The 24051-nt window shown below is 37.6% G+C and overlaps 5 protein-coding genes across 6 annotated transcripts; 2 read left to right on the top strand and 3 right to left on the bottom strand.

The window, feature by feature from the left end:
• The first annotated feature begins 3521 nt into the window (after nucleotides 1-3521).
• LOC113050405 (translocator protein) lies at nucleotides 3522-5552 on the top strand. Its single transcript, XM_026213339.1, has 4 exons — nucleotides 3522-3703; nucleotides 4347-4520; nucleotides 4673-4811; nucleotides 5156-5552. The coding sequence occupies exons 2-4, from the start codon at nucleotides 4348-4350 to the stop codon at nucleotides 5330-5332; spliced, it is 489 nt and encodes a 162-aa protein (XP_026069124.1). The 5' UTR covers nucleotides 3522-3703; nucleotide 4347; the 3' UTR covers nucleotides 5333-5552.
• Nucleotides 5553-6248: 696 nt separating this feature from the next.
• Nucleotides 6249-7680, bottom strand: uqcc2 (ubiquinol-cytochrome c reductase complex assembly factor 2). Its single transcript, XM_026213343.1, has 4 exons — nucleotides 7509-7680; nucleotides 7204-7278; nucleotides 6790-6859; nucleotides 6249-6631 (listed from the first exon to the last, which is right to left on the bottom strand). The coding sequence occupies exons 1-4, from the start codon at nucleotides 7644-7646 to the stop codon at nucleotides 6534-6536; spliced, it is 381 nt and encodes a 126-aa protein (XP_026069128.1). The 5' UTR covers nucleotides 7647-7680; the 3' UTR covers nucleotides 6249-6533.
• A 153-nt stretch (nucleotides 7681-7833) lies between these two features.
• Nucleotides 7834-8468, top strand: LOC113050410 (mitochondrial import receptor subunit TOM6 homolog). The gene is made up of 3 exons (XM_026213346.1): nucleotides 7834-7990; nucleotides 8120-8244; nucleotides 8321-8468. Exons 1-2 carry the CDS (start codon nucleotides 7896-7898, stop codon nucleotides 8214-8216), a joined length of 192 nt encoding a protein of 63 aa, XP_026069131.1. The 5' UTR covers nucleotides 7834-7895; the 3' UTR covers nucleotides 8217-8244; nucleotides 8321-8468.
• LOC113050395 (rho guanine nucleotide exchange factor 5) lies at nucleotides 8465-11929 on the bottom strand. Its single transcript, XM_026213324.1, has 12 exons — nucleotides 11686-11929; nucleotides 11314-11469; nucleotides 11118-11191; nucleotides 10781-11031; nucleotides 10509-10669; nucleotides 9918-10070; nucleotides 9701-9830; nucleotides 9526-9600; nucleotides 9295-9387; nucleotides 9061-9212; nucleotides 8798-8959; nucleotides 8465-8652 (listed from the first exon to the last, which is right to left on the bottom strand). The coding sequence occupies exons 1-12, from the start codon at nucleotides 11829-11831 to the stop codon at nucleotides 8610-8612; spliced, it is 1596 nt and encodes a 531-aa protein (XP_026069109.1). The 5' UTR covers nucleotides 11832-11929; the 3' UTR covers nucleotides 8465-8609.
• A 656-nt stretch (nucleotides 11930-12585) lies between these two features.
• On the bottom strand, nucleotides 12586-19687 carry LOC113050388 (protein DDI1 homolog 2-like). Of its 2 annotated transcripts, XM_026213310.1 has the most exons (11): nucleotides 19530-19687; nucleotides 19211-19423; nucleotides 18223-18349; nucleotides 17877-18137; nucleotides 17667-17793; nucleotides 17424-17551; nucleotides 17034-17162; nucleotides 16831-16934; nucleotides 16225-16417; nucleotides 15445-15495; nucleotides 15150-15220 (listed from the first exon to the last, which is right to left on the bottom strand). In XM_026213310.1, exons 2-10 carry the CDS (start codon nucleotides 19346-19348, stop codon nucleotides 15485-15487), a joined length of 1218 nt encoding a protein of 405 aa, XP_026069095.1. In that variant the 5' UTR covers nucleotides 19349-19423; nucleotides 19530-19687; the 3' UTR covers nucleotides 15150-15220; nucleotides 15445-15484. The 2 variants fall into 2 exon arrangements, with proteins under 2 accessions (XP_026069094.1, XP_026069095.1); XM_026213309.1 differs by lacking the exon at nucleotides 15445-15495 and having other exon boundaries at nucleotides 12586-15220.
• Between the last annotated feature and the right edge of the window lie 4364 nt (nucleotides 19688-24051).

Raw genomic sequence — 24051 nt, 5'->3', positions numbered from 1 at the left:
ACTGGGGTATATTTGGAGCAATAGCCAAAAATAAATTGTATGGGTCAAAATGATTGATTTGTCTTTTATGTCAAAAATTATTAGAACAAGATATTTTGTAAATTTCCTACTGTAATTTAATCAAAACATTTTTGATTAGTAATATGCATTGCTAAGAACTTAAAGAGCCAGTAAGATGAAAATTCTAAGCTTCCTATCACTGTTTATAAGTCCTGCACAATAGGTTAAAAAACATTGTCATTTTGTCAAAATATCATTTTAAAATTACCTCAATTCTCAGAGATCCCCAAACGGTTCGCGCGAAACTGTTTAAAAGATTCAGTTTCCTTAAATCCCACCTTTCGGTATCATACTGTGTTCTGATTGGTCAACTAACATAGTTTTGATTGGTTGTTTTGCACACAACTTCATGGTAAACAATTCGTTAGCATCTTTTTGGGGTGAATTATGTCTTATTCCTCTCATCGCGAAGCAAACAGTAAAATAAAAACTTGAACAGTCTTGCTGCTTTTTCTTCTGTGTGGGCGTATTCAAGCCGAGCGCTTCAGTTTGAATCTGAATAGCGCGTTCAAGCGCGGGGGCGTGGTCACATTAGATATAATGAAGGGAGACGTGAAAAACGGACCTCGCTTTGTTTTCATATGGATTACTTTATCACAGAATATCTGTTTTAGGCACTTGTTTAGTAGACATGTCAAGCTTTCTATAGATATCTCTCTCATGTATCTTCTGTTATGGCAAAACGCTTTGAAAATCCCGCCTTGTACTCACCGAGATTAGAAAAGCAGTCATCAGTGAAATGTTGTGAACACAACAAAAGGGATTTGTTGTACGTTACTGCTCTGTTATTGTGGTAAAAACGAATTTAAGCCATTGGTTCTTCTGATCTTCATTCTTTGGCAGTGAAAATAAAAAAAACTTGCCTTTACAATTAAAAACACACTGTCTCCTCGACATGATGCTATCACACCAACCAGAGCATCTGTGTGTGGGGGGTGGGGCAGGTCAGAGTTCTGTTTCTCCCAAGACAGTAGGCGGAGATTATTATGCAAAGTGTTCCTAGTGACGTACATAGAGATGGGCAAAAGATTTGAAATCTATAACGACCCGTTTCAGCGATTCAGAGTCGACTCCTTACTTTAGAAGCCAATAACTTTATAAATCGTGTACTTTTTGGTTTAATTACTTTACACATTGTTTACACTGATGGGCAGCTACATCATACACTGTAATACAGGTAATTTTTGATTTCCCATCTGTGTGGCTCTTTAATTGGGACAAGTTTAAAGGCGATTTTCTCAATATTTAGATTTTTTTGCACCCTCGGATTCCAGATTTTCTAATTGTTGTATCTCGGCCAAATATTGTCCTAATATTGTTTCCATTGTCCCATACATCAATGGAAAGCTTATTTATTTCAGAAAAAATGTACCCCTAATGACTGGTTTTGTGGTCCAGGGTCACATATGACATTTTTAGGGTTAATATGCCCAGATGACTACACACAAAAAGAAAACTTTGCAGACTTTTAATTCATAAACAGCATGATGACATAAGGACTGAGAGGGAACTTGTCCTTATCCTCTTCCTGCTTTATGAGTCTCATTATGTTCATTGTATTCATCAACAGAGAGGCCTAAAAAAATTCCTCATTTTCTTGAGGAGAAGGTGCTGAGAAATCCAAATTCTCAAGAAGCTCCTCAAACATATTATGAGGCACAGAGGAGGATGAATTCTTCATGTTGCTGCTGTCATCAGCTCTGTTTGTCTCATCCACATATATGCCAAGATTCTTCACCTCATCCTTTAGACTGACAGGTCAAAAGGCTGGTAGAAGGTTGTAAACACCTAATAATTTCAGTGGAGTAAGCTCATGTAGATTTGAAGGATCCCAGATCAAATCTAAGTATGAAAACCATAATAAGCATACCAATATCACCAATGACACCAAATGGGGTCTCAATTGCATCAGATCTGGGAAGGACCAAAAACTGGCTGGTAGATGGCCCCTTTACTCTGTAATCCTGTGAGAGAGGGGGGACGAAGTTATTTTCTTTCCCCATTGGTCCTTAAGAATTATGCAATGCCATTTAATTTAAACTTGCAAAAAATCTTTAAATCTCATTTAAATTATTGATGTACATACATTAAACAAAGCATTTTGGAAGAATGAAAAATTTATTATTTATTTAATAACTTGCTAATACGGACAGTTAGGTAACTAAGTTAAGAACTATAAGGTTTACATACTGTAGATTAATTTGGTTTAAATCAGTCAGTTCAAGCAGGAAATCATACTTTCTTATCATTATTCTGGCATATTTGAGATGGCGGAGAGCAAGAAGGCTGCTCGTGCCCTGGCTTGTTCTGGGACCAGCTGTGGGAAATCATTGAAAAGTATATGTTTGTGAAAAAAAAATTGCTCTCTCAAATAAAAAAATAAAAAAAAGACACACATGCTCAGCTGAGATAATACCAGCACAATTAGCTCTCAATATTCTCATCTGTTATAAAAAGATTAATGTTAGGATTTTATAGTTTCAAGTTTAACAGCTGCATGAATTCAAAAAATGTATGTTCACAAAAATACACAAATATGCAGATATATAGATAACATACAGAATACATGTTCAACATTTTTAAATATTTAAACATTCTTAAATACTTAGATTTTAAATGTTTTGCATAAACCATTGTGATTTTCTTTCTTTCTTTTTTTTAAATATTTGACCACAACAAAATTCAAATAAATAATAATTTACAATACTAATTTAATTGTTTTTTTGTTTTTTACATTTAATTAATTTCTTACGTTTATATAACACTATACTGCTATACTACTATACTATTTAAAAGAAAATTTTTAAAGAAAAAGTTTATACATAACCATGCTTAAAATAATGAACTAAAGAAATGTCCATTTTGATTTACCACAGAAGTATGAGACACAGCGGCTTATTGTGCATATCTCAATAAAATAGTGTTTTGAATGAATTACAATAAAGCACTGCACATTTCTAATAGCTAGTGTGCACATTACATCACGTCTACAAGTAAAAACATAGTGCATCTGTCACAGAAACAGTCTATGAAACACATGAAGATAGCCTACTGAGGGAGTCGTGTTCATAGTCTGTAGGCTACATTCTGCATGTTTGCACGTTTCCTTGGTGCTCTTACACGTCCAGAACAAGGGAATACTAATTTCCATGAGCTCTTTGTGTTCTTTTGCATATAATATTCACGCTAGCACATCATTTATTAAATTTATAAACGTATACACACACATTTCAACAAATATTCATATATTTATTGTCAGTGACAGGGTTTTGTTGTTGTTTTTGAGGCAATAAACGGTTCGTCTTCGATTATACCAGCACTTTTTGCCCTTGTGATATTTGACACATTTTGGGAAAGCTAATTTTCAAAACCGGCATTTGTTCCAACGCAGCGCCGCGTTGATCTGCTTGAACACACTTTTCAAGCATTACTATGCTATGTGATCGTTTCACAACACATTTCAGATGTTCACATGCCTCTCTCAAGTGGCCAGCGTTTCAGTAGTATTAAACGCGAGAGCAGCCTTCTTGCACGCCCACTGTCTGTTACACAAACTTGTATCATGATTTCAAGATCACTCCGGTCATAGAAGGCCATCGAGACGCCTCTGTTCTACAAACAGCGCTTCGACCAGTCGATTCAGGTAAAGTCAGCAGCGTTGTTATTTAATACAACAGGTATTTTGCTTTGCTATGTCTCTTATTAGTTCGTCGTATGAATTGTGAACTGAATTCCATAAGCAGTATCGCGCGTTAAATAATGTTCTGCTGATCTCGTGACTAACATTATGCAAACCCGTCATACTGTTTCACACTCTTTGCACAAAAAAGTCTAATTATATCTTCGTCTTTAAAAAACAATTTTACGAGTCGACCAGTACATACGTGAAGTAGATCCCAGAGTAGGACAAACTGAACTGGCAATGAACCAGATTTTTTTTTTAGTATGTTACTTTTGTTCTGTTGTTCAGTAGTTTAACCATCAGCTATATCATAAGTGTAGTCATATATGAATGTTTTACTTATTTACTTGTTTTTGTGCTGCTATTTTTTGAGCTTTTTGGCAGTTGAATTAATTGTGAGAGAAGGGCTAATTATGTTGTCCTAATTATTTTACTGCAAACGAGCCCTAAAGCTCTCATGTCTCACATTCTGTGGAGATAAGCTTTCAGACTTGGAAGAAGTTATAGAGACATAAGGGTGGAGAGCATTTACACAAAAACAAATGTTACATAATGTACACTGTCAAACGTTAAGAAACCTTATTTTGCCACTTTGCTCTGAAAGGATGTGGATTCCTATGCTAAGTTTTACTGCTCTGCCACACGTTGGTGGAATATTTGGAGGTTTAATTACACGGAAAGAGGTGAAGACCTGGTACACCACGCTCAACAAACCTTCATGGAGACCACCTAATGCTGCCTTTCCAGTGGTGTGGACCACTCTCTACACTGGCATGGGGTTTGTTCAAACATTGGCCACTTATTATATCTGGCAGTTACGCATTTAGTAACTTTGAAGGAAGTTGTAGTTAAAAGTTAATGAGTAACTAAAGGTAATTCCAGATGGTGTAAATGATTTTCTGTATCTATCTCTCTCTTTTTTGTTTAAAGCTACGGTTCATACCTTGTGTGGAAAGAGCTTGGAGGCTTCACCCAGGATGCATTGGTACCACTGGGGCTCTATGGGATGCAGTTGGCGCTTAATTGGGCCTGGACCCCCATCTTCTTTGGCGCTCACAAAATTAAACTGGTTAGATATTATTCTGAGTTTCAAAAATCCTACTGATATTTCGGGTTAAAATACAGAGAAACTGTGTCAAAGGTAAACCGGGACCAGTTTTTCTGCAGTTGTTGTTGTGAGATAGTATCAGAGATTTTTTTTTTTTTGAAGACTTGGAAAAACTCCAAATTAATTCACTCTGTCATTCCAAACCTATATGCATTTCTTGCTTCTGCTGAACACACAATGTGGTATTTTGAAGACTGTTAGTAAACAAATGGTTCCCATTGACTTCTATTGTATTTTTTGTCAGTGTTTATATAATATCTTGTATGATTAACTACAGCAATGTTCTATTCTTCTTTCATATCTAGGCAATGATAGAGATAGTGATGCTGACCGGCACAGTGGCAGCCACAATGGTGTCTTGGTATCCCATCAGCCGCACTGCAACACTTCTCATGGTACCATACTTGGCCTGGCTCTGCCTCGCTACCAGCCTCAACTACTGCATTTTGAGGGACAATCCAGACCCCAAAAAAGATGACTAAAGAGGCAAATAAAAATAAACACTATTCTAACTACCACTGAATAGAGCACAAATGCAATCATGCTTTTTTTATTTTGCTTTTTGGTCATTTTGAAGTTACCTTTTAATTCTGAAGAATTATATATTTTTTTTTTACTTAACATTTTGTAACATCAGAAATTGAACAATGTATCTTAATTATAAGAGAAGGAAAGGCAATAAAATTAAAATGTTCTAATGCATCCATGAATTATATAAACTTGTTCTATCAATTCACTCGAGTTCAGAATTTCACACAGATCACTTTATAGGCTCTTCAAATATAAAAATGTTTTGCTTGGTTCTTGACAATTCTTTATGAATAAAAATGTTTTCATGACTCTTGGTTTTTTGGAAGGAAATTTAGTTAAAACATCACACTTTTTTTTCCCCAAACTATAAGATCTCGTCATAAACCTTTGTGGCTGTGCAAGGGTGGTGGTTTGGCAAAGATTTTATCATTATCTTCTGTGAACATATTTTCTCATGGCACAAACCATATTATCAATATCTGCCAGAAAATTCCCCAGTGTGCATCAGCTTTATGTACTGCAGCTAAACTGCACTTTGTTATTCAGTCATAAACCTAAATTATACAAAAGTTCACAAACATCATAAATTATATAAATATAAAAAAACCAGCATACTAACTGTCTTATATGGGGCATGCATTGAGCCAATAAAAAGTTTACATTAATTTATTAGGGATAAAAAAAAAAAAACTGTATATCCCTCAATGAAAGCCTTTGACCATTTTTAAATAATTCACAATCTAAAAAATATAAAATAAATGAAGGGCATAAACACGCATATAGAAGCAAAAACCATAAAGAGTGTACATAATTCAGCATGGCATTTATCCAGTGAAATCAAAATGAGAGATACTGGACTGTTATGTGAAACACAAAATATTTTTATTATGGATTCAAGAGAAAATATGCAATAAAACCAAAGATTAACATTGTATAACTATATATTTTTTCCAGAATTAATCACATTTCTCCATTTTTAACAGCATTCCAAATAAAACCATCAGTTTTAAATCTTAGAAGTCTCTGTCCAACATAAAAGATCAACATGAAGAGAGCTGCAGCTGTGAGAATTGAAGATTTACATACACGCCTTAATCCTTTTATTTGAAAAAGTGCAAAGGGGAATAAATAAGAGCTGTGCCAATATGAGGATTATTTTTCAGCTTTTTCAGGGGTTCCATCTTCAGGTTTGGAGGAGAAGCGCTCCATTAGTGTCTTCCACAATCCTTTTTTCTCCTCATCTGTGTTTCCTGCAAAACCAAGAAATAAGTAAAAATGCTGTTTCTTTTTACCTTTTATTGAGATATATATTAAAAACACCACATCACCGGTGAGCATGAGAATTAAATCAACCAATTAATGTAGTTACATTGAAATTTCCTAACAGCTGAGCTTAGGAAATCCTCACCTGTTGCCAAAAGTATTCGGCACTCCTCCACCGTTACACCTGTAAAACTTGTATCTTTTGCCCTTGGAAACTGAAAAACAAACATTATGATGCAGTCATGTTTAAAGATGGTAGGGCAAATTAAAACAACAATATAAGAAAAATAAAACAAATGTTATGAAAGTTCTTTTGACGATAAATCCAGTATACGCACATACTGTAAGTGTCTTGATCTACTTCAAAGTCCCTAAAGAATAGACAAGATATGCATCTTTCAAAGGATACTAAAATATAAAAATGCCGAAAGAACGTAATAGTTGAAATAAATCTAAAAATAATAATTCCAATCAATGCAGATATGCCCGGTTTCTATCGTCCAAGTTCAGCAGCACGCTCACATGCAGGTTTCTGTTCTCCATAAAGGTTTAGGCTCACCTTTTCTTTGTACACATTACTGTTGATGCGAGCCAGACTTTCATACATCTGATCACATTTCTCTGGATCTGAAATCTAAAGTGTAAACACAAGACAACATAGGCAATGCAAGATATTTGAACAGCTGCTTAAATCATTTTGGGAAAGGATATTTTAACATCACATTAACCATAACATATTAGACACTTGAGGAAATAAACCTTCAGAATCAGAAAGAGCTTTATTGCCAAGTGTACTTGCACAAACAATACATTCTTCATACATAATACTGCAAATAACGGTAAATCTTGCAATAATTGTAATACCTGCGTATTTTCCCCTTCTCGGAAAGCACTAGCGACTCTTTGGCGTAAAAACGTTCCTAAATCTCGGCCTTTCTTGGATTCGTCCTTTGGCAATTCCTCGCACAGCTTCAGAAATCGACGGTATCTGGTGGCAGCCATGTTTAAAGTCGGTTTCAAGACTCAATGCATGCACGGTCCTGAAAATATGTAAGCCGTGAAAGGCCAAGTGGTACGGCGTTTCAGAATTGATTCCTGATAAAATGAAACCGCACGTGTCTCAATACGGTTTGTTCCAGTCGAGGATCCGTAGCGCGATATCGTGAACCTCGTTATTTAACGTAGAAATCTCAAGGTAAATGTCAAAGTGCCTCTGGCTTGCTCGGCATTACTAATATAAAGTCAAATAAAATGAGCGGAAAGGAAACAGAAGGGCCATCAGGTGGTCTCATGGGATGGATTAGCTCAGCTTGCCATTTCGCAGCGGACAGAAATGACTTCAGAAGGTTTGTTACCGTTTCAAACGAATTACTAGCAACTCATAACGTTACTCGAAATGACGTTCAGATGTAACGTACGTTATGGTTTTAAATATTTGCCACCCCGTGACCATCTCCTTTGTTTCCATGTTATAGGAATCTCCTTGTGAACCTGGGTTTATTTGCAGCGGGTGTTTGGGTGGCAAGGAACCTTTCAGACTTTGACTTGATGTCTCCTCAGCCAGTCACGTAATGTTATTTCCCAAGAAATATTTTAACAGGTAAAAAATCTTGAGCATTGTACACCCCTAAACATCTAAAACAGATCTGAGACTTTATTTTGTCTTTTCATCACAGGTGAAAATGGAAGGCCAGAGACCTTTTCTCCGATGGTCTTGAGGACCATTTAATTCTTGAAGGGAATAAGTCCCAGCAATTGGATGGTTACAAATGTAAAAACAATGTACATTATGCGTTTTGTTGAAATAAAGCTCATGTTTAAACAGTTGCGTACAGCCTTTTATTTAATATACATATCAATATTGAAACTTAAAATTAAAAGGTCCAGTAAAATTAGCATTTTAGAGCACTTCATGGTGTCCTTTTCTTTAAGAACAAACTGCTGCGTTTCCACGTTCTCTGCCTCCTATTTTGAAGAGAAAGCTTTCATCCAGGTCTCTTTTTCTAACCTGAGGACACAATGATTCCCCATTTTAGAAGTTACCTTAAATAAGGATTTTTTTTTTTTAAATAAGGATGAATACACTTTCACTGTGCAATAGATTGTATTGCCAAGACAAGGCAAAAAAAAAAAAAAGTTAAGCTGAAAGTTACCTCGTTGATGCAGCCAGTATCAGGCCTCTGGAAGATTGGTTGTAGTTCTTGATCAGATCGAGCAGGAAGGATTCAGGAGGAAATCCCAAACTTGTTTCGAGCTCCTTTACACTTACTTTATCAGGAAATGGTGCATGGTCCTGCACAACAAACCGGTTTCCGCTGAGTGGAGTATAAAAAAAAAAAAAAAAGTCCATTACCAAACCTAGGTAATTCTTAAATTAAAGGGTCCATAAAAATGGAGATCTTCTAGCATATCATACCTTTTAACAGAGAGGAGCAAGAGATCATTGAAAAGGTGTATGTACACATCTCTGCGAGACACTGTAGAGCCTCTTTGACTGCCGCCAATCATTAGATGCTTGAAAGTTCCCTCTTGAATTAAATGACGCCCTCTGGTGATTAATGGAACTGACTAATTGAGAACAGGAAGAGAGTGGTTTTAAATATGGCAGCAGAAAACACAAAAAGGGAATTACAGGAATAAGATTTTATACCTTAACATTTCCAAAGTCCATTAACTTGTCCAAACAAACAAGCAACTCCGTCCTCTTCATTTGTTCGACATTCCGGTCACACTCTTCCACTATCTAGACATTTATATGCATTTGTAAAGTAACATGATTTATACGTAATATTTATCAGCAAGTAATAAATGAGTATCCAATTCTGATATTATAAATGGAAGGCATTTATTATTTTGAAAGCAAAAGCATGATACAGCCTACCTTACGTACAGCTCCAATGGCTTCCATCAGATTAGGGACATTAGAACAAACACATTCAGCTCGTTTGAGGATGTTCTGAACAAAACAAAAATGTTCACATTCACTAAATGATGGCAAAAGGGATTTTCTCTGAAGAGTCTGCACATCTCTCTGGCTTGTGTAAATGAAAGCCGACCTCAAGTAAGAGCGTCATCCTTGTGATCCTCTGGAAGGGAAGAATCAGAAAAGACTTCAGGGTCTGTCTCTGGCATTGTGGATCTCCCTCTAGTTTCTTCAGGATCAGTGCAAATTTCTTATTTTCCTGCCTGGTGGGGGGAGCAGGATGGGAATCAGAATGCTAGCATGCCATTTAATTATGTTCAATAGGGAAGATGCATGAAAACAGAACAAACGTCAGTTGAGCGACAAGAGCCTCCTGGTACATCATGTTGGTAATATATGGCACGTAGACTTTTTGGAAACGTTGCTGGTGATTCAAAACAATATCACCAGCCCGGGACATTACCACATACTGCCTAAAATGGGACTCCATGTCCTGCAGAAATCTGAATTAACCAAAAAAAAAAAAAGTGGTCAGCAAAAAAAAAAAAAAAAAAGTAGTAATATTGAAAATGACGGATTCCAGTTTAAAACGAAATTTATTCTAGTGATGGCAAAGCTTAAAAACTTCAGCAGTGGTTATAGCGGTCTTCAGAATCTCATTCTAGTAATGATGACTTGTGTTCAAGAAACGCTTATCAAGGTTAAACATTTTGAAAACCATGATGCATTTTTTCAGGCTTCTTTGAGCATTTATTTGAAATCGAAATCTTTTGTAAAGTTACAAAATGTCTACAGTCAGTTTATCGGTTTAGTAAATGCTTGCTGAAACTTAACCAAGCATAACTTTCGAATTAGTGTATACAATTCTACATGCTCACTTCTATGTTGTATAAAATAAGATCTAGAAGTTAATAACAGCATATTCAAGTATCCATCCTTACCGTTCACTGACTCTGCAGACATCCTTTAGGTTGGAGAACAGAACATGGTGCTGCACACGGGGCAGGATCCCTTTGAGTTCTGCGGAGCACTGAAACACATTCAGTGCTACGATCAGACTCTTCTGATACGAGGCCTCGGACACAATCAGCTCAAACATGGCCTTGACCGAAAGCACAAAAACAAGGGATAAGTATTGTGGAAGAACAGTAGATGGACCAGTGTCATAATTTGCATGCAAGATTTGTTGGTGTTCTGCAATACACACACGCACCTCCTGAAGCTGGATCTCATGCATACTGAGAGAGTTCAGATGAGGCTTTACTTGCGGTAGCTGATGCCATAGAGTGTATGACTTGGCCTGTAGTCCTGGAGGGCTCAACACAGAGGATGGGCTTGATGCAGGGGGAGTTTTCAGACCAGAAACCCGTATAGAGGACACAAATTCTGACAACCCAGTGTGCTGTACTCGGTGTAAATCCTTCTTCATAGAACTCATCCAAAACTCCTGATATAAGGGGACCGCTAGGAAATCAAAATTGAGACTTCAGATATCAGGCTTTTATGATACGCATTTTTTTACGTTTGGTAAGACTCATCTGTAAACTTACAATGATTGATGTACTCGGATTCAAACTGGGCAACATATGTTTCTTGCGGAGAACTGACTTCCATTGCATCTTCCCTAAAACAAGGGAAATGGTTGAAAAGAAACTGCTTCATTTTCTGTGCAGAGGCTGATGAACATGAATAAATGGTCAACACTGGGTGCCTTGAAATGCCTTTTTGTGAAATCATAATCATTACCTTTTCACCTCACTCTCCTCACAGTACACGTCAGAAGATTTCAGACTGGAGCTCTCCCGAGTGAAGAGGGATGGCACAGGCAGAGAAAAGCCCATTAAGTTCCATAATTGCAAGCTTGCAACTGATTGAAGAGCTTTAGTCAACCCTTCAGATGTGCTAACAAAAAGAGAAATCAAGACGAAATTCAACACACCATTTAAACCCTTTTTTTAAAAGATGCATTACCAGTCTTGGTCCTTATTGTGTGATAGGCGGTTAAAAAGGAAGCAAAACAACAGGATAGGAACACTTGTGATACCGGACCAAAGTTAGAGCATAGGAATAACGAACAAATGTAATGTAATGTAGTATTCATTTCGTTTTATAACATACCAGTTAAGTCCACCAGACGCTTCACAGTCCTCTACATTTGTTTTAGAGGGCTGTTCATCCAGCCCGGGGCGATCAGTGTCACCAAATAATGCTTCTGTGAGATCTCTATCGGACCAGATCCCCTCATCCTCCACGACACGAGCCATAAGAAAGCGGTGAACCTCCTCGTGGCTTACTAACTTTCAAGAGTTTTAATGTTCAATACTGAATCTGAATTTTTTTTTAAATGAATTATTGCAGTCAACATACTGCTTTTACACAGCAAGTCACCAGTCTAATTGATTCAGAAGAGCGTTCTCACCTGTCCAATTTCGCCCAACCAATTTTACTGCAATTGATTGGGCGTTGCTTTGACGATGAAAATCCCTTTATTATTGGCTGAACCTAATGTCTGTGTCTTATCACGTGTAACATTTTTTTATTTGAAGAATGATTTCAGATAATAAAAATCGTCATCACATTGCACACTGTTTAAATGATTTTTGTAAGATGTAAATGAAACAAAGTGTATTTAAATACGTTTTACAAAATACAACTTCACGCCCTCGAAATTTCAGTTTTAATTCGTTAGGTTAGTTGCAGTTTATATGTATTAATAAGAACAAACGAAGAATTGCATATAAATAAAACTTAATTGTTTCATAATTAAAATATGTATTAATATATGTATTTGGTTTTCAGTGTGAAATGCACCATATTATTATGAAAGATGAATGACATTGTTAATTTTAAGTAATTTAACTAGAGTAAATAGGCATTTTAGCACAAGATTTTCAAAACTGACAAATCTGTCCAGTTTATCAAATAATACAAATTAAAACATAGAAGGCATTGTGCTTATGCACTTGTCACATTTTTGCAGTCTACTATATACAATACAAAAACAACAACATCTGCACATTTGAAATATAAGAATCTCTTTTTTCCTTTTATTTGGTTTTAAACTGTATACAAGATTGAACTGATTTATATGATTCAGAGGTTACAAAATAAGAATGACAAAAGATCACAGACAGCTGGAAAGGGAACATCAGGACTTTACATCAAAATCAAGTGTTTAGACGAGGGACAACAAATACGAGAATAAAACAACTTAGTGGTAGATGGCCAAAAAAAAAAAAAACTTCCTGTAGATTACGTTGTCAGCACCAGCTTTTCCCTGTCCATTTTAATTTAAATCAAAAACACAATGTAAAACACTACATTCACACCCACAACATCATGAATCTGATCAAAAGAGATACTACTCACAATAAAAGTATGTTATAACTTCCCCTTTAGACTTGTTTTATATCATTACCAAGAGGCTTACAATATTGTTCAAGGATGGGCTATGAACGCATAGGAAATGATAAGTCTATTCTTTAATAATTTCCTAAGGCAACCTATTGAAAACATGTCAAGTTATACAGGATTGGCAACTATCAAATAAAATAATAAAGAGAAAATGACCTCAGCTTGAACATTATTGCCAATTCAAATAGGAAAGGGGACTCTGAAATGGGTGCTTTACCAGTTTACTTTCTGCTCCTATAACCACATTTCTACAAAATAAATTTAGTTTGATGCTTCAGAGGTTTCTATTTAAGATCAATATACATCAGGCATGTAAATCAGTTTTGAGATGTAAAAACATGCAGTTGTTTGAAGATTGGAAACAGGTACTGAGCCCCACCACCTGTAATTATTCAAAATCCTGTAAATTGTTTGACAGTTTATCAATCTTTTTCAAACCAAACCATAAAATCAACACTCTATTACGAACTATTGAGGCAACATCCAAAACTTTAAAAAAAAAATGTCTGCACAGACATCATCATTCTGTTGAAAGGGAAATATGGCCAGCTTCTCACAAATCTATTTTTTAAACATTTTGTATGTTGGCAAAGAAGAAGAGCCAGAAGAAGATCAACTACAAAACCACAAGGACTGCTAAAGGAAAGCCACATGATAAAAAAGGCTCGTATGTTAACTGATGCCACAACTAAGAGTTGATTCTATGAGGGCACAGTGATCTTTCTTGCAAGCAGCACCAATAAGGCAAGCTCCACGCTGCCTTGAGCCTGTTCCAATGCCTCAGCAGCCTCAAGGGCTGAAAACCCTGATGCCTGGATCCTCTGAATGTGCCCTAGTGGAAACTGTCCCATTGAGAGTTGTGGTGCAGGTTGGATGGAGTCTCCAAGGAAAAGAGGATCCGTCTTAGTGGTTTGAGTTTGAGGAGATGCAACAGGCTCTAGGCTGGAGTTGGCTGATGAGCCAGCTGCTACAGAAAGCGGGTGCTGCTGAAACAGATCAGCAGAGATGTCAATGCCTGAGGTGTTTTTGTCCACAATGTCTTGCCCTTGCTGACCCTCTGGGAGCTCAAGATCTCCCTGGGAAAAAGTCACTGTCCCAGAACCTTCTTCAACAACAAAGGTCTGATTTTCTTCAGTCACATTAGGGCACTCAGTCATTTGTTCCACTATGGGATTTACCGGTCTAGAAGGTTGGTTCTCTGTGTGCCCTGGATTGCTTGGTGTTGGTACATCTGGAATGTCCCTCACTGATTGAGAAGTCAAGTCAGCTTTAGCATCACTTTCTTCCATGTCATTAAATGTGGCAGTATTTGAGGATGAGTCAACAGTTGGGTTCAGAGTGACATGGTTTGTTGCAGCAGGATCCTGGTCCACCTCAACAACATCTTGTCTTGGTGTAGTATCATTAGTATTAGATAGAGGAATCCTTCCAGAAACTGTTGGACAACTGTTAGACATCAGAAGTTTATGGAGCTCCTTAAGGGCTTGAGCCAAGGAAGGGGTGTTCTCTGTCTCTTGCTGTTCTCTTTCACAGGGTATTACACTCACAGAGTCTGAATGGACAGAAGAAATGGCTGGTTCAGCATGACAGGGTTCAATGTTTAAATCTGAAACAGGCATGAGTTGTGGTTGAGCCCCTGAAACATCCTCCATCATACTACCTTGGTCTCTCTGGGACTGATCAGAAAAGTCATGGCCAGGTTCTGGTTTTGCATTGGAAGAAACATCCATGTCCACTTCCTGATCCAGAGTGAGAGTCTGAGACCGTGGGTTAAAAAGAATAGAGGGTGATTCTGCTGCTGCAGTCCCAGAGGAAGTGATATTCTTCCCCAAATCCACATCTATCGGACTCCCGGAATCTCCTGAAACAATGTTGCCTGTCACTTCATTGTCCTCGGGCACAGTACTAGAGAGTGGTTCCTGAGAGGGAAGAGCGCTTGGGATAGGAGCATCTGCTTGCAAGCAAGCCGATGTCGGATCTGCCAGTCCTTGGGACTGCGATCTGAAGGTGTCATCAGAGGGATCTGGAGAGGGTTCACCCACTTTCAAGGGTTGAAGTAAAGAGGATTCAATCGCTGCGGGAATTTCAGCTGGGGACACTCCTTGGTTTACTGGGGCAGACTTGGAATGGTCGTGGGTGAGACTGTGGGGTTGACTTAAGTTGTTGTGGGTTGGTTGAGGTTGGCTGAGGGGTTTAAATGGCAGGGATTGTGGTGAGGTAGTTTTTCCATCTTCGATATCTATAAGAGAAACAGGAACTGATGAAGTTGAGAGTCTACACTGAAATAAGTTAAACCATGCAAATTCAGCAAACACTTCAAACCATGCAAAATAGTTACATCATGTGCAGGATATTACTCACAAAATGGAAGCCATTCCTGTTCATACCAATGTATATGTCCAATTTTTACTGGGTAAAATACTTTATTAAGCTAATGAAAAATACCCACTGTCAACATAATACCTGGTAAGTAGAGCCCTCTCCTGTGCCTGTCCATATGACATCAGTTTTGTCCTGCTCATAGTTAGGGCACACAAACGCCACACATTTCATGCAATAAGAGGCAAAAAATTAGCAAAAACACATCCAGAAAAAAGAGAAAAGAGGCATGCACCTAAAATCTCATTAGATACACAAGGTGATGTTTAACCTAAATAAGTTTTTGGTGAACATGTTAAAACTGAAGAATATATTCTGAAGAGCCAATGTCCTACTAACGTTTTAACCCATGCTTCCTCAGATAGTTTCATTAGTGTTACTTTGTCAGGCATGTACAAGCATACACTACTGTTCAAAAGATTGGAGTCAGTAAGATTTTTAAAATGTGTAATTTTTTTAAAAGCAGTCTCTTATGCTCATTAAGGCTGCATTTATATAATCATAAATGCAGTAAAAACAAATATTACAAATGTCTTTACTCTCACTTTTGATTAATGCAGCATTGCTGAATAAAACTATTAATGTCTTTCAAATAATCTTACTGGCCCCAAACTTTTTAAATGGAAGTCTTTTTCATTTATACATTGTCCACCACCTTGTGAACTAGATGAGTTGTTCTGCACTGCAACCAGGATAAACAAACTACATAAAACTGTTAAAAACATTATTTTTATAAGGTAAGCCTCATAATTCTACAACAAACCACTAATGAGTATTCATTCATTGTGTTAAATTTTAAGCTCTAGCCTTTATTCCAGCCCTATTAGACATGCCATCTCTTGGCCAACATATCATGCATCTCACCGCTGTCCTGCACAGATCTTTGTAACGCCTCTGCAAGTTCTCGATCAGCGATCTCCTCAGGCCGGGTATCCTCTCGTCCCTCTGGCCCATATGCCAGCCGGGCGCACTCAGGCAGCTCTGCCTCAGGTAGAAAACGTGTCTCTGTTCCCGTTGTCCCAATAAGGAGGACATTTTTCTTTAGGTCTATGGAGCACTGAATGAAAGCAATTGAAGTTAAGAACAACAGTCAGTAGAAGATAGCAAACCTTGCATGCTCAGATTTCAAGTAATGAATGAAAGACAATGAAAACTTCTACTAGTAATCTCTAAAACTTTTGTTCAATAAAATACAATTGAAATAATATTACATAAAGCTAATAAACTATTTAGGTGATATTTGTAAGATTAAAGGAGATATAAAATATTTTTCTGAGCACACACACTGACAATAACATGCAGACAAAGTAATCTCACATGCTAATGTCTATGTGTCTAGGGAATATGGAAAAAGTCTGCATCCTCAACTTTGTTTTATTCCATTAAAGCAACATTAATGGCTAGGCAAACAGATTCCATTACGGAAAATAGATTATTTGACTGGCTATGAACCAAAGTTTCCAAGCAGACCTGGTGTCTCTTCAGCATGTCAAGGCCGAGCAGCATATCCATGGGCTGATCTTCCAAAATGGAGAAAGAGCAAGGCAGGAAATCTCCTTCTATCTGCACCTGGGCTGGTTGTAAAATATATATTTAGTATAATAAGATTGGAATTTTTTTTTGGGATGAAATGGATACTGAATATTAAAAGAAGCAGGACTCAAATGCCATACCCAAATGGACTCGGCCTATAATTTTCTGGGTGCCAACACCTTTGGCAATGCCTGCCCAGCGTCTGTCCACTAGACGCATGATATTACATCGCTCTGCACATGCTTGGCTCATAATTGTCATCTGAGCTCCTAAAGAAGGATAACCAGAAGGATAAAAAAAAAAAATAGTACATAACTTGGACAAAAATTTATTAAAAGTAGTGTCAAATAGCGTACGATTAAAATAAATCACCTTGATGCTGTATATTTACCCAAAATATTTAGCATTTGGTTATTAAGGCATAATGTTCAACGTGACATTACGCCGAGCAATATATAACAAAGCACTCAACAACATAATTTCCAGAAGACTTAATAAAAATGAATAAAAAAAAAAACATGATTTTCTACCCGAGTCAACAAAGGCCTTTACTGGGTGTCCATTGACGATGCAGTTGATGTAGAGCATGACCACCTGGCCAAAACTCTCAGGTGCTTCTTCCATAGCAATGGTCATATTCTCCTCAATGTTGTGCTGTCTGAAAATTAAATTACATAAAGTCACGGATTCAGTGCTTTTCTTTTGTTTTTACAATCCCTGTGCCACAGACAATGTTTTTGCTGTGCAAATAATCTCACCCTTTATTTTTTTACCTGATTTCTTCCTCAATTTTGGCCTGAGCTTCCAAGTCAAAAGGATCTGCAGTCAGCAGTTTGATTCTCTCCTGCTCTCTTCGGGCTCGGTCCTGCTGCTGCTCCAACAGCACCTTGGTGAAGCGCTCTGACAAAGGAATCAAAATGATTCTTTCACCAAACAGTCAATCTTCTATATAAATGCATTTAAGCACCGTCATCTTAATTTACCAAGGTCTCCACTCAGTAGAGCTTCAGCAAGGGGAGGGTTTCTCTCCTTAAGCAATGACAGCTCATGTGGATTTGCCAGCAACATGTCACGTAGCAAGGCGGGGTTGTCCAATCCCTGAGGAGAAAGGGCTGAGCCTGGTGTGGTGGTGGCAGGAGGCGGCTGTGACTGGGTGGCACTGGGACGCTGGGCTTGGTGCTGTCTGTTTTGGCCCGAGGAGGTCCCAGGGACCGCAATGGAACTGAAATCGATGCGAGGCAGACCTACGATATTAAGATTTGTTATGATTAATGCCATGATAAGCTCATGTTAATCCATTTTAAAATAGATCAAGATATGCTGGTTTACCAGGAACTGTGGGTTGTGGCCCTAGTAACCTAACAGCTTGTCGTAACACTACCACATCTCCATCCTTCAGCCCATAGTTCCCCAGGGCTCGGGTGGGATCTTTTAAAGGCTGCTCAGCATATGAGATCTGTACAGAAAAGGTTGCATTATTTTGTTCAATATGTGAAAATACAACATATCCTCTTTTTCTCAAAACACCTAAGAAATTTTAAGCATTTTAGGTCTAAAATATACAACAAACGCTTCAAAGCTTTTCTGTTAATAAATTACGGGTTACAGTTTCAATTCATGCACCATTAAATGGGCATAAATAAAGAAAGTTTCACTTTCGGATTTTAACAACCTCAATACGCCCATATCAAATAAAGACTCAAATAAAGCCCATTTCCACCACATTAGAAAAAAATATATATGCTTTAGTAAATCATAATTATGAGAATAAAAAAAATCATAATAACTACATTTAAAGTCAAAGTTGAAATTATGAGATAATAAATCATTACTACTACACAAAAAGTTGAAATCTTTACATAGAAAGAAATAATTATGGCAAAAAACAAGTAAATAAAGGCATATTACAGGTCGTAATGAAATTTTCATCTCATATTTTGGCTTAAATAACCATTTTGACGTATTATCTCATAATCACGACAATATATGTCATGATTTTGATTTACCAAAGCATGATTTTTGTTTTTGTTACGAGGTGGAAATGGGCTTCCATGTTTAACTGAACAATTCCGTGTATTACAGTTTCCTGACATGATTCATATTTAGCAAACAAACTAGGTTTAATTGAAATTAGCGTGGCAAACGCAGATATGGCCGGTTAATCTTTCAAGATCTGGGGTTTTCCAGAAGTGTTGACATAGGCTCCGTGTGCTATTAATAGAATGGACCTGCTGGCTTGTTTGGCACCAATTTGTTTAGTCAGGTCGCTTAGCATAGAGGCTAAATAACTGTTGCAACACTTTTGAAAGATGTTTACCTGAATTTCCCTGGCTGGTATTCCTGATTCTAGTTCGCAAAGCGCCACAAAATCCCTGAGTTCAAGCTCCGGGGACACTTCCAAGGCGAAAGTAGTTTCCGAGCGGTCTCTCGGTGCACAAAACACTGTGAGCAGCATTGTGCTCGGGGTCGCTCGAACCCGGTTACCGCTAACTTAGTCGCTGTCAGAAATTGCCGTTACTCCGGAGTTTTTCTGTAGGAAATGAGCACAGGACCGTCCCGTTAAAACGCTGTGTAATATTTGGTTATGAAAAGCTTAAATGCATGGAGAAACAACTCAACAAGCAAACACAATTCACCAAAAAAGAATTCGTCCACTTCCTTTCCACTGCTGTTCAGATACTGCCGCAAACCGAGTACGTGTGTCGTAGCATACTGAGACAGGAAGTCAGAAACAACACACAACGTCAAAACAGTAATGCATCAGAGAATATGGCGAGAAGTTTCACTCTCACTACACTTCCGACTTCTGAACTGGTTGCAGTTCCACTCTGATTCCATATGAGGGCGCACAAAGGACGAGTGCATAATGAATGGAGGTCAATGACGGTATACCCCTCAAAATCCACTTTTCTCAAAATATGATTTTTTGTCTAGTAATTTGAATGTTGTATTCGAAAGGAGATGCAAAGGAAGTACACATTGCTGGGTGATAGATTTTTTAGAATCACTTATTTGCTTTAAAAAGTCTTTTAAAATGTCAATGACGTCATACACATTCACATTAATTAGCAGAATGCTAGCGTGTTATGGGCAACAACAACTCAACCTGTAAGAAATCGAAAGGACATAAGTACTCGTTCATTCAACTTTCGACCTATAACACATGTTGAACTTGCAAAACCTACAATCAGATCTGAGATTTCTCAACGGCAATCGGGTGAAAGGGACAAATTTAGCCGTCTAGCCCCATAGACTCCCATTCATTTTGCACTCATGGCGATCGCCCCCAGTGGATATCTGGTGGTACTGCAACCAAAATTCGGTACAATAGGACTTAATAGGGAGTGGGAAGGCTCTCCGTTATGGAAGCATATGGGTAGCATTATTCAATTTGGGATGTAATATGCAAAATGACAATGCAATATGTAAAATGGCAATGCATTTCTGTATTTACATTTACATTTTCCAATACATTTGTGCAACGTTTGGTGCAAAATGAAAATGAAAATTAAATTACATAATTTTCATTTGCCATTTACTACACCAGTTTTAAAATGTAAAATGAATATTAATTTTAATGCTTTATAAGTTGCAAAATTAAAATGAAAATGTATTACAGAAATGATTAGATATGTCTAACATGTTAAAGCAAAAACTGTGGCAAAATGATCATTTAAATGCTATTTTTCTTAATTGCATTAACACTCACAGTCAAGACACTTACGATTGCATTTTCATTCGGTGTCCCGCAATGAATGTAGCAAAATTCAATGTGCACATTGAAAATGCATTCCGAGCCGATAACGTGTCCCCGCCCTCGCGCCACGTCAATCATTGTGTGAAGAAGGCGGGGCTTACAGAAGGTCAGAGACTCACATCTCAAGAAGAGGATTCAATCAAGTGAGACAACATGGACAAGACAGTTGGTCCGTGTATGTTTTGATCATTTCGGTTTATGGCTTCAATATTTCATTCGGATTTGTGGGCGGAGCTTAAACGCTGCTTTCATCTGATTGGTCGAATCGGATCGGTTTTCATCTGACAGCCTTCAGCTCGGTCTTCTCATTCTTTCAGGCAGAATAAGAGTCAGTGCGAGTGAAGCACTGAAATGTCTGAAACTACGCTCACTGTTAATTAGCATAATATTTGAATCAGATGTAGCTGGGCAAATTCGTGCTGCTGAGACCTGCAAATTATTTCTAGGTTGTAGTATTGTATGAATATTGTCCCACTGATAAATACAGTGCAAATAGTTCTGTCCCTTTGGATAACAGTGAAGTGGAAATTAAAATCAATAATAGACTGAACAGTTCCATGTCTGTAACATTTACCACTCTCATCTTTTAAGTCATAAGGCACTAGGTATGTGTGTGTGTGACATTAATAAATAATTGTAAAAATGAATATAGTTACATTTCTAAATAAAAATAGTAAAATTAGCTCCATGCTACTCAGTGCTCCTGTAGCCTACCCCAGAGCGCCCTCTCGCGGCTGTAGATGGTAATGTTTTCTCTTGGTCTTGAATAAATGTGACATATAGTCCAGTGCGACTTATATATGTTTTTTTCCTCGTCATGACGTATTTTTGGACTGATGCAACTTATACCGAAAAATACAGTTAACATTATTATTATTATTTATAATGAGAGTAATTGACACAGACTAGAACTTTAATGTTTCACCCAATTCAGCTCATATCTTTAGACTCGTCCGAGATCGTGTTGCTTGTATAACTGGCCAGACTTTCCTTCCCAAAAAATCCTATTTAATTTTATTTAATAAATTTAACTATATTTATTTCCACTTTACTGTTATCCAAAGAGACAGAACTATTTGCACTGTTTTTTTTTTTTATCAGTGGGACAATATTCATACAATACTACAACCTAGAAATAATTTGCAGGTCTCAGCAGCACGAATTATGTGCCCAGCTACATCTGATTCAAATATTATGCTAATTAACAGTGAGTGTAGTTTCAGACATTTCAGCTGAAGGCTGTCAGATGAAAACCGATCCGATTCGACCAATCAGATGAAAGCAGCGTTTCAGCTCCGCCCACAAGTCCGAATGAAATATTGAAGCCATAAACCGAAATGATCAAAACATACACGGACCAACTGTCTTGTCCATGTTGTCTCACTTGATTGAATCCTCTTCTTGAGATTTGAGTCTCTGACCTTCTGTAAGCCCCGCCTTGTTCACACAATGATTGACGTGGCGCGAGGGCGGGGACACGTGATCGGCTCGGAATGCATTTTCAATGTGCACATTGAGTTTTGCTACGTTCATTGCAGGACAACGAATGAAAATGCAATCGTAAGTGTCTTGACTGTGAGACGTGTGAGTGTTAATGCAATTAAGAAAAATAGCATTTAAATGATCATTTTGCCACAGTTTTTGCTTTAACATGTTAGACATATCTAATCATTTCTGTAATAAATTTTCATTTTAATTTTGCAACTTATAAAGCGTTAAAATTAATATTCATTTTACATATTAAAACTGGTGTAGTAAATGGCAAATGAAAATTATGTAATTTAATTTTCATTTTCATTTTGCACCAAACGTTGCACAGATGTATTGGAAAATGTAAATGTAAATACAGAAATGCATTGCCATTTTACATATTGCATTGTCATTTTGCATATTACATCCCAAATTGAATAATGCTACCCATATGCTTCCATACTCCGTAGACAGGCTCTGAATGTATTTTGAACAATGAAATAAAAAAAGTGAATCATCCAGTATTTAATTAAAAGTTAACATATTAATATCAGAAATTTGGATTGGATTGAGTGTATGTCTTTTTTTGTCCTTTGTTTGTTTGAAATCCTATCATTTTCTGTTTAATTCTACAGGTTCTTCTAAAAAAATTAGCATATTGTGATAAAGTTCATTATTTTCCATAATGTAATGATAAAAATTAAACTTTCATATATTTTAGATTCATTGCACACCAACCGAAATATTTCAGGTCTTTTATTGTTTTAATACTGATGATTTTGGCATACATCTCATGAAAACCCAAAATTCCTAAAAATTTTTGCATATTTCATCCGACCAATAAAAGAAAAGTGTTTTTAATACAAAAAAAGTCAACCTTCAAATAATTATGTTCAGTTATGCACTCAATACTTGGTCGGGAATCCTTTTGCAGAAATGACTGCTTCAATGCAGTGTGGCATGGAGGCAATCAGCCTTTGGCACTGGATGGAGGCCCAGGATGCTTCGATGCTTCGATAGCAGCCTTAAGCTCATCCAGAGTGTTGGGTCTTGCGTCTCGCAACTTTCTCTTCACAATATCCCACAGATTCTCTATGGGGTTCAGGTCAGGAGAGTTGGCAGGCCAATTGAGCACAGTAATACCATGGTCAGTAAACCATTTACCAGTGGTTTTGGCACTGTGAGCAGGAGCCAGGTCGTGCTGAAAATCGAAATCTTCATCTCCTCATCTCTTCATAAAGCTTTTCAGCAGATGGAAGCATGAAGTGCTCCAAAATCTCCTGATAGCTAGCTGCATTGGCCCTGCCCTTGATAAAACACAGTGGACCAACACCAGCAGCTGACTTGGCACCCCAGACCATCACTGACTGTGGGCACTTGACACTGGACTCTCCCCAGTCTTCCTCCAAACTCTGGCACCTTGATTTCCGAATGACATGCAAAATTTGCTTTCATCCGAAAAAGGTACTTTGGACCACTGAGCAACAGTCCAGTGCTGCTTCTCTGTAGCCCATTTCCTGCACACGCTTCTGCACAGTGGCTCTGGATGTTTCTACTCCAGACTCAGTCCACTGCTTCCGCAGGTCCCCCAAGGTCTGGAATCGGTCCTTCTCAAAATCTTCCTCAGGGTCCGGACACCTCTTCTCGTTGTGCAGCGTTTTTTGCCACACTTTTTCCTTCCCACAGACTTCCCACTGAGGTGCCTTGATACAGCACTCTGGGAACAGTCTATTCGTTCAGAAATTTCTTTCTGTGTCTTACCCTCTCGCTTGAGGGTGTCAATGATGGCCTTCTGGTCGGCAGTCTTACCCATGATTGCGGTTTTGAGTAATGAACTAGGCTGGGAGTTTTTAAAAGCCTCAGGAATCTTTTGCAGATGTTCAGAGTTAATTAGTTGATTCAGATGATTAGGTTAATAGCTCGTTTAAAGA

Source organism: Carassius auratus, chromosome 31 (assembly GCF_003368295.1).
Source record: "Carassius auratus strain Wakin chromosome 31, ASM336829v1, whole genome shotgun sequence".
NCBI lineage: Eukaryota > Metazoa > Chordata > Actinopteri > Cypriniformes > Cyprinidae > Carassius > Carassius auratus.
The sequence above is the reverse complement of the archived record's forward strand: the minus strand, read 5'-3'. Positions and strand labels throughout refer to the sequence as shown.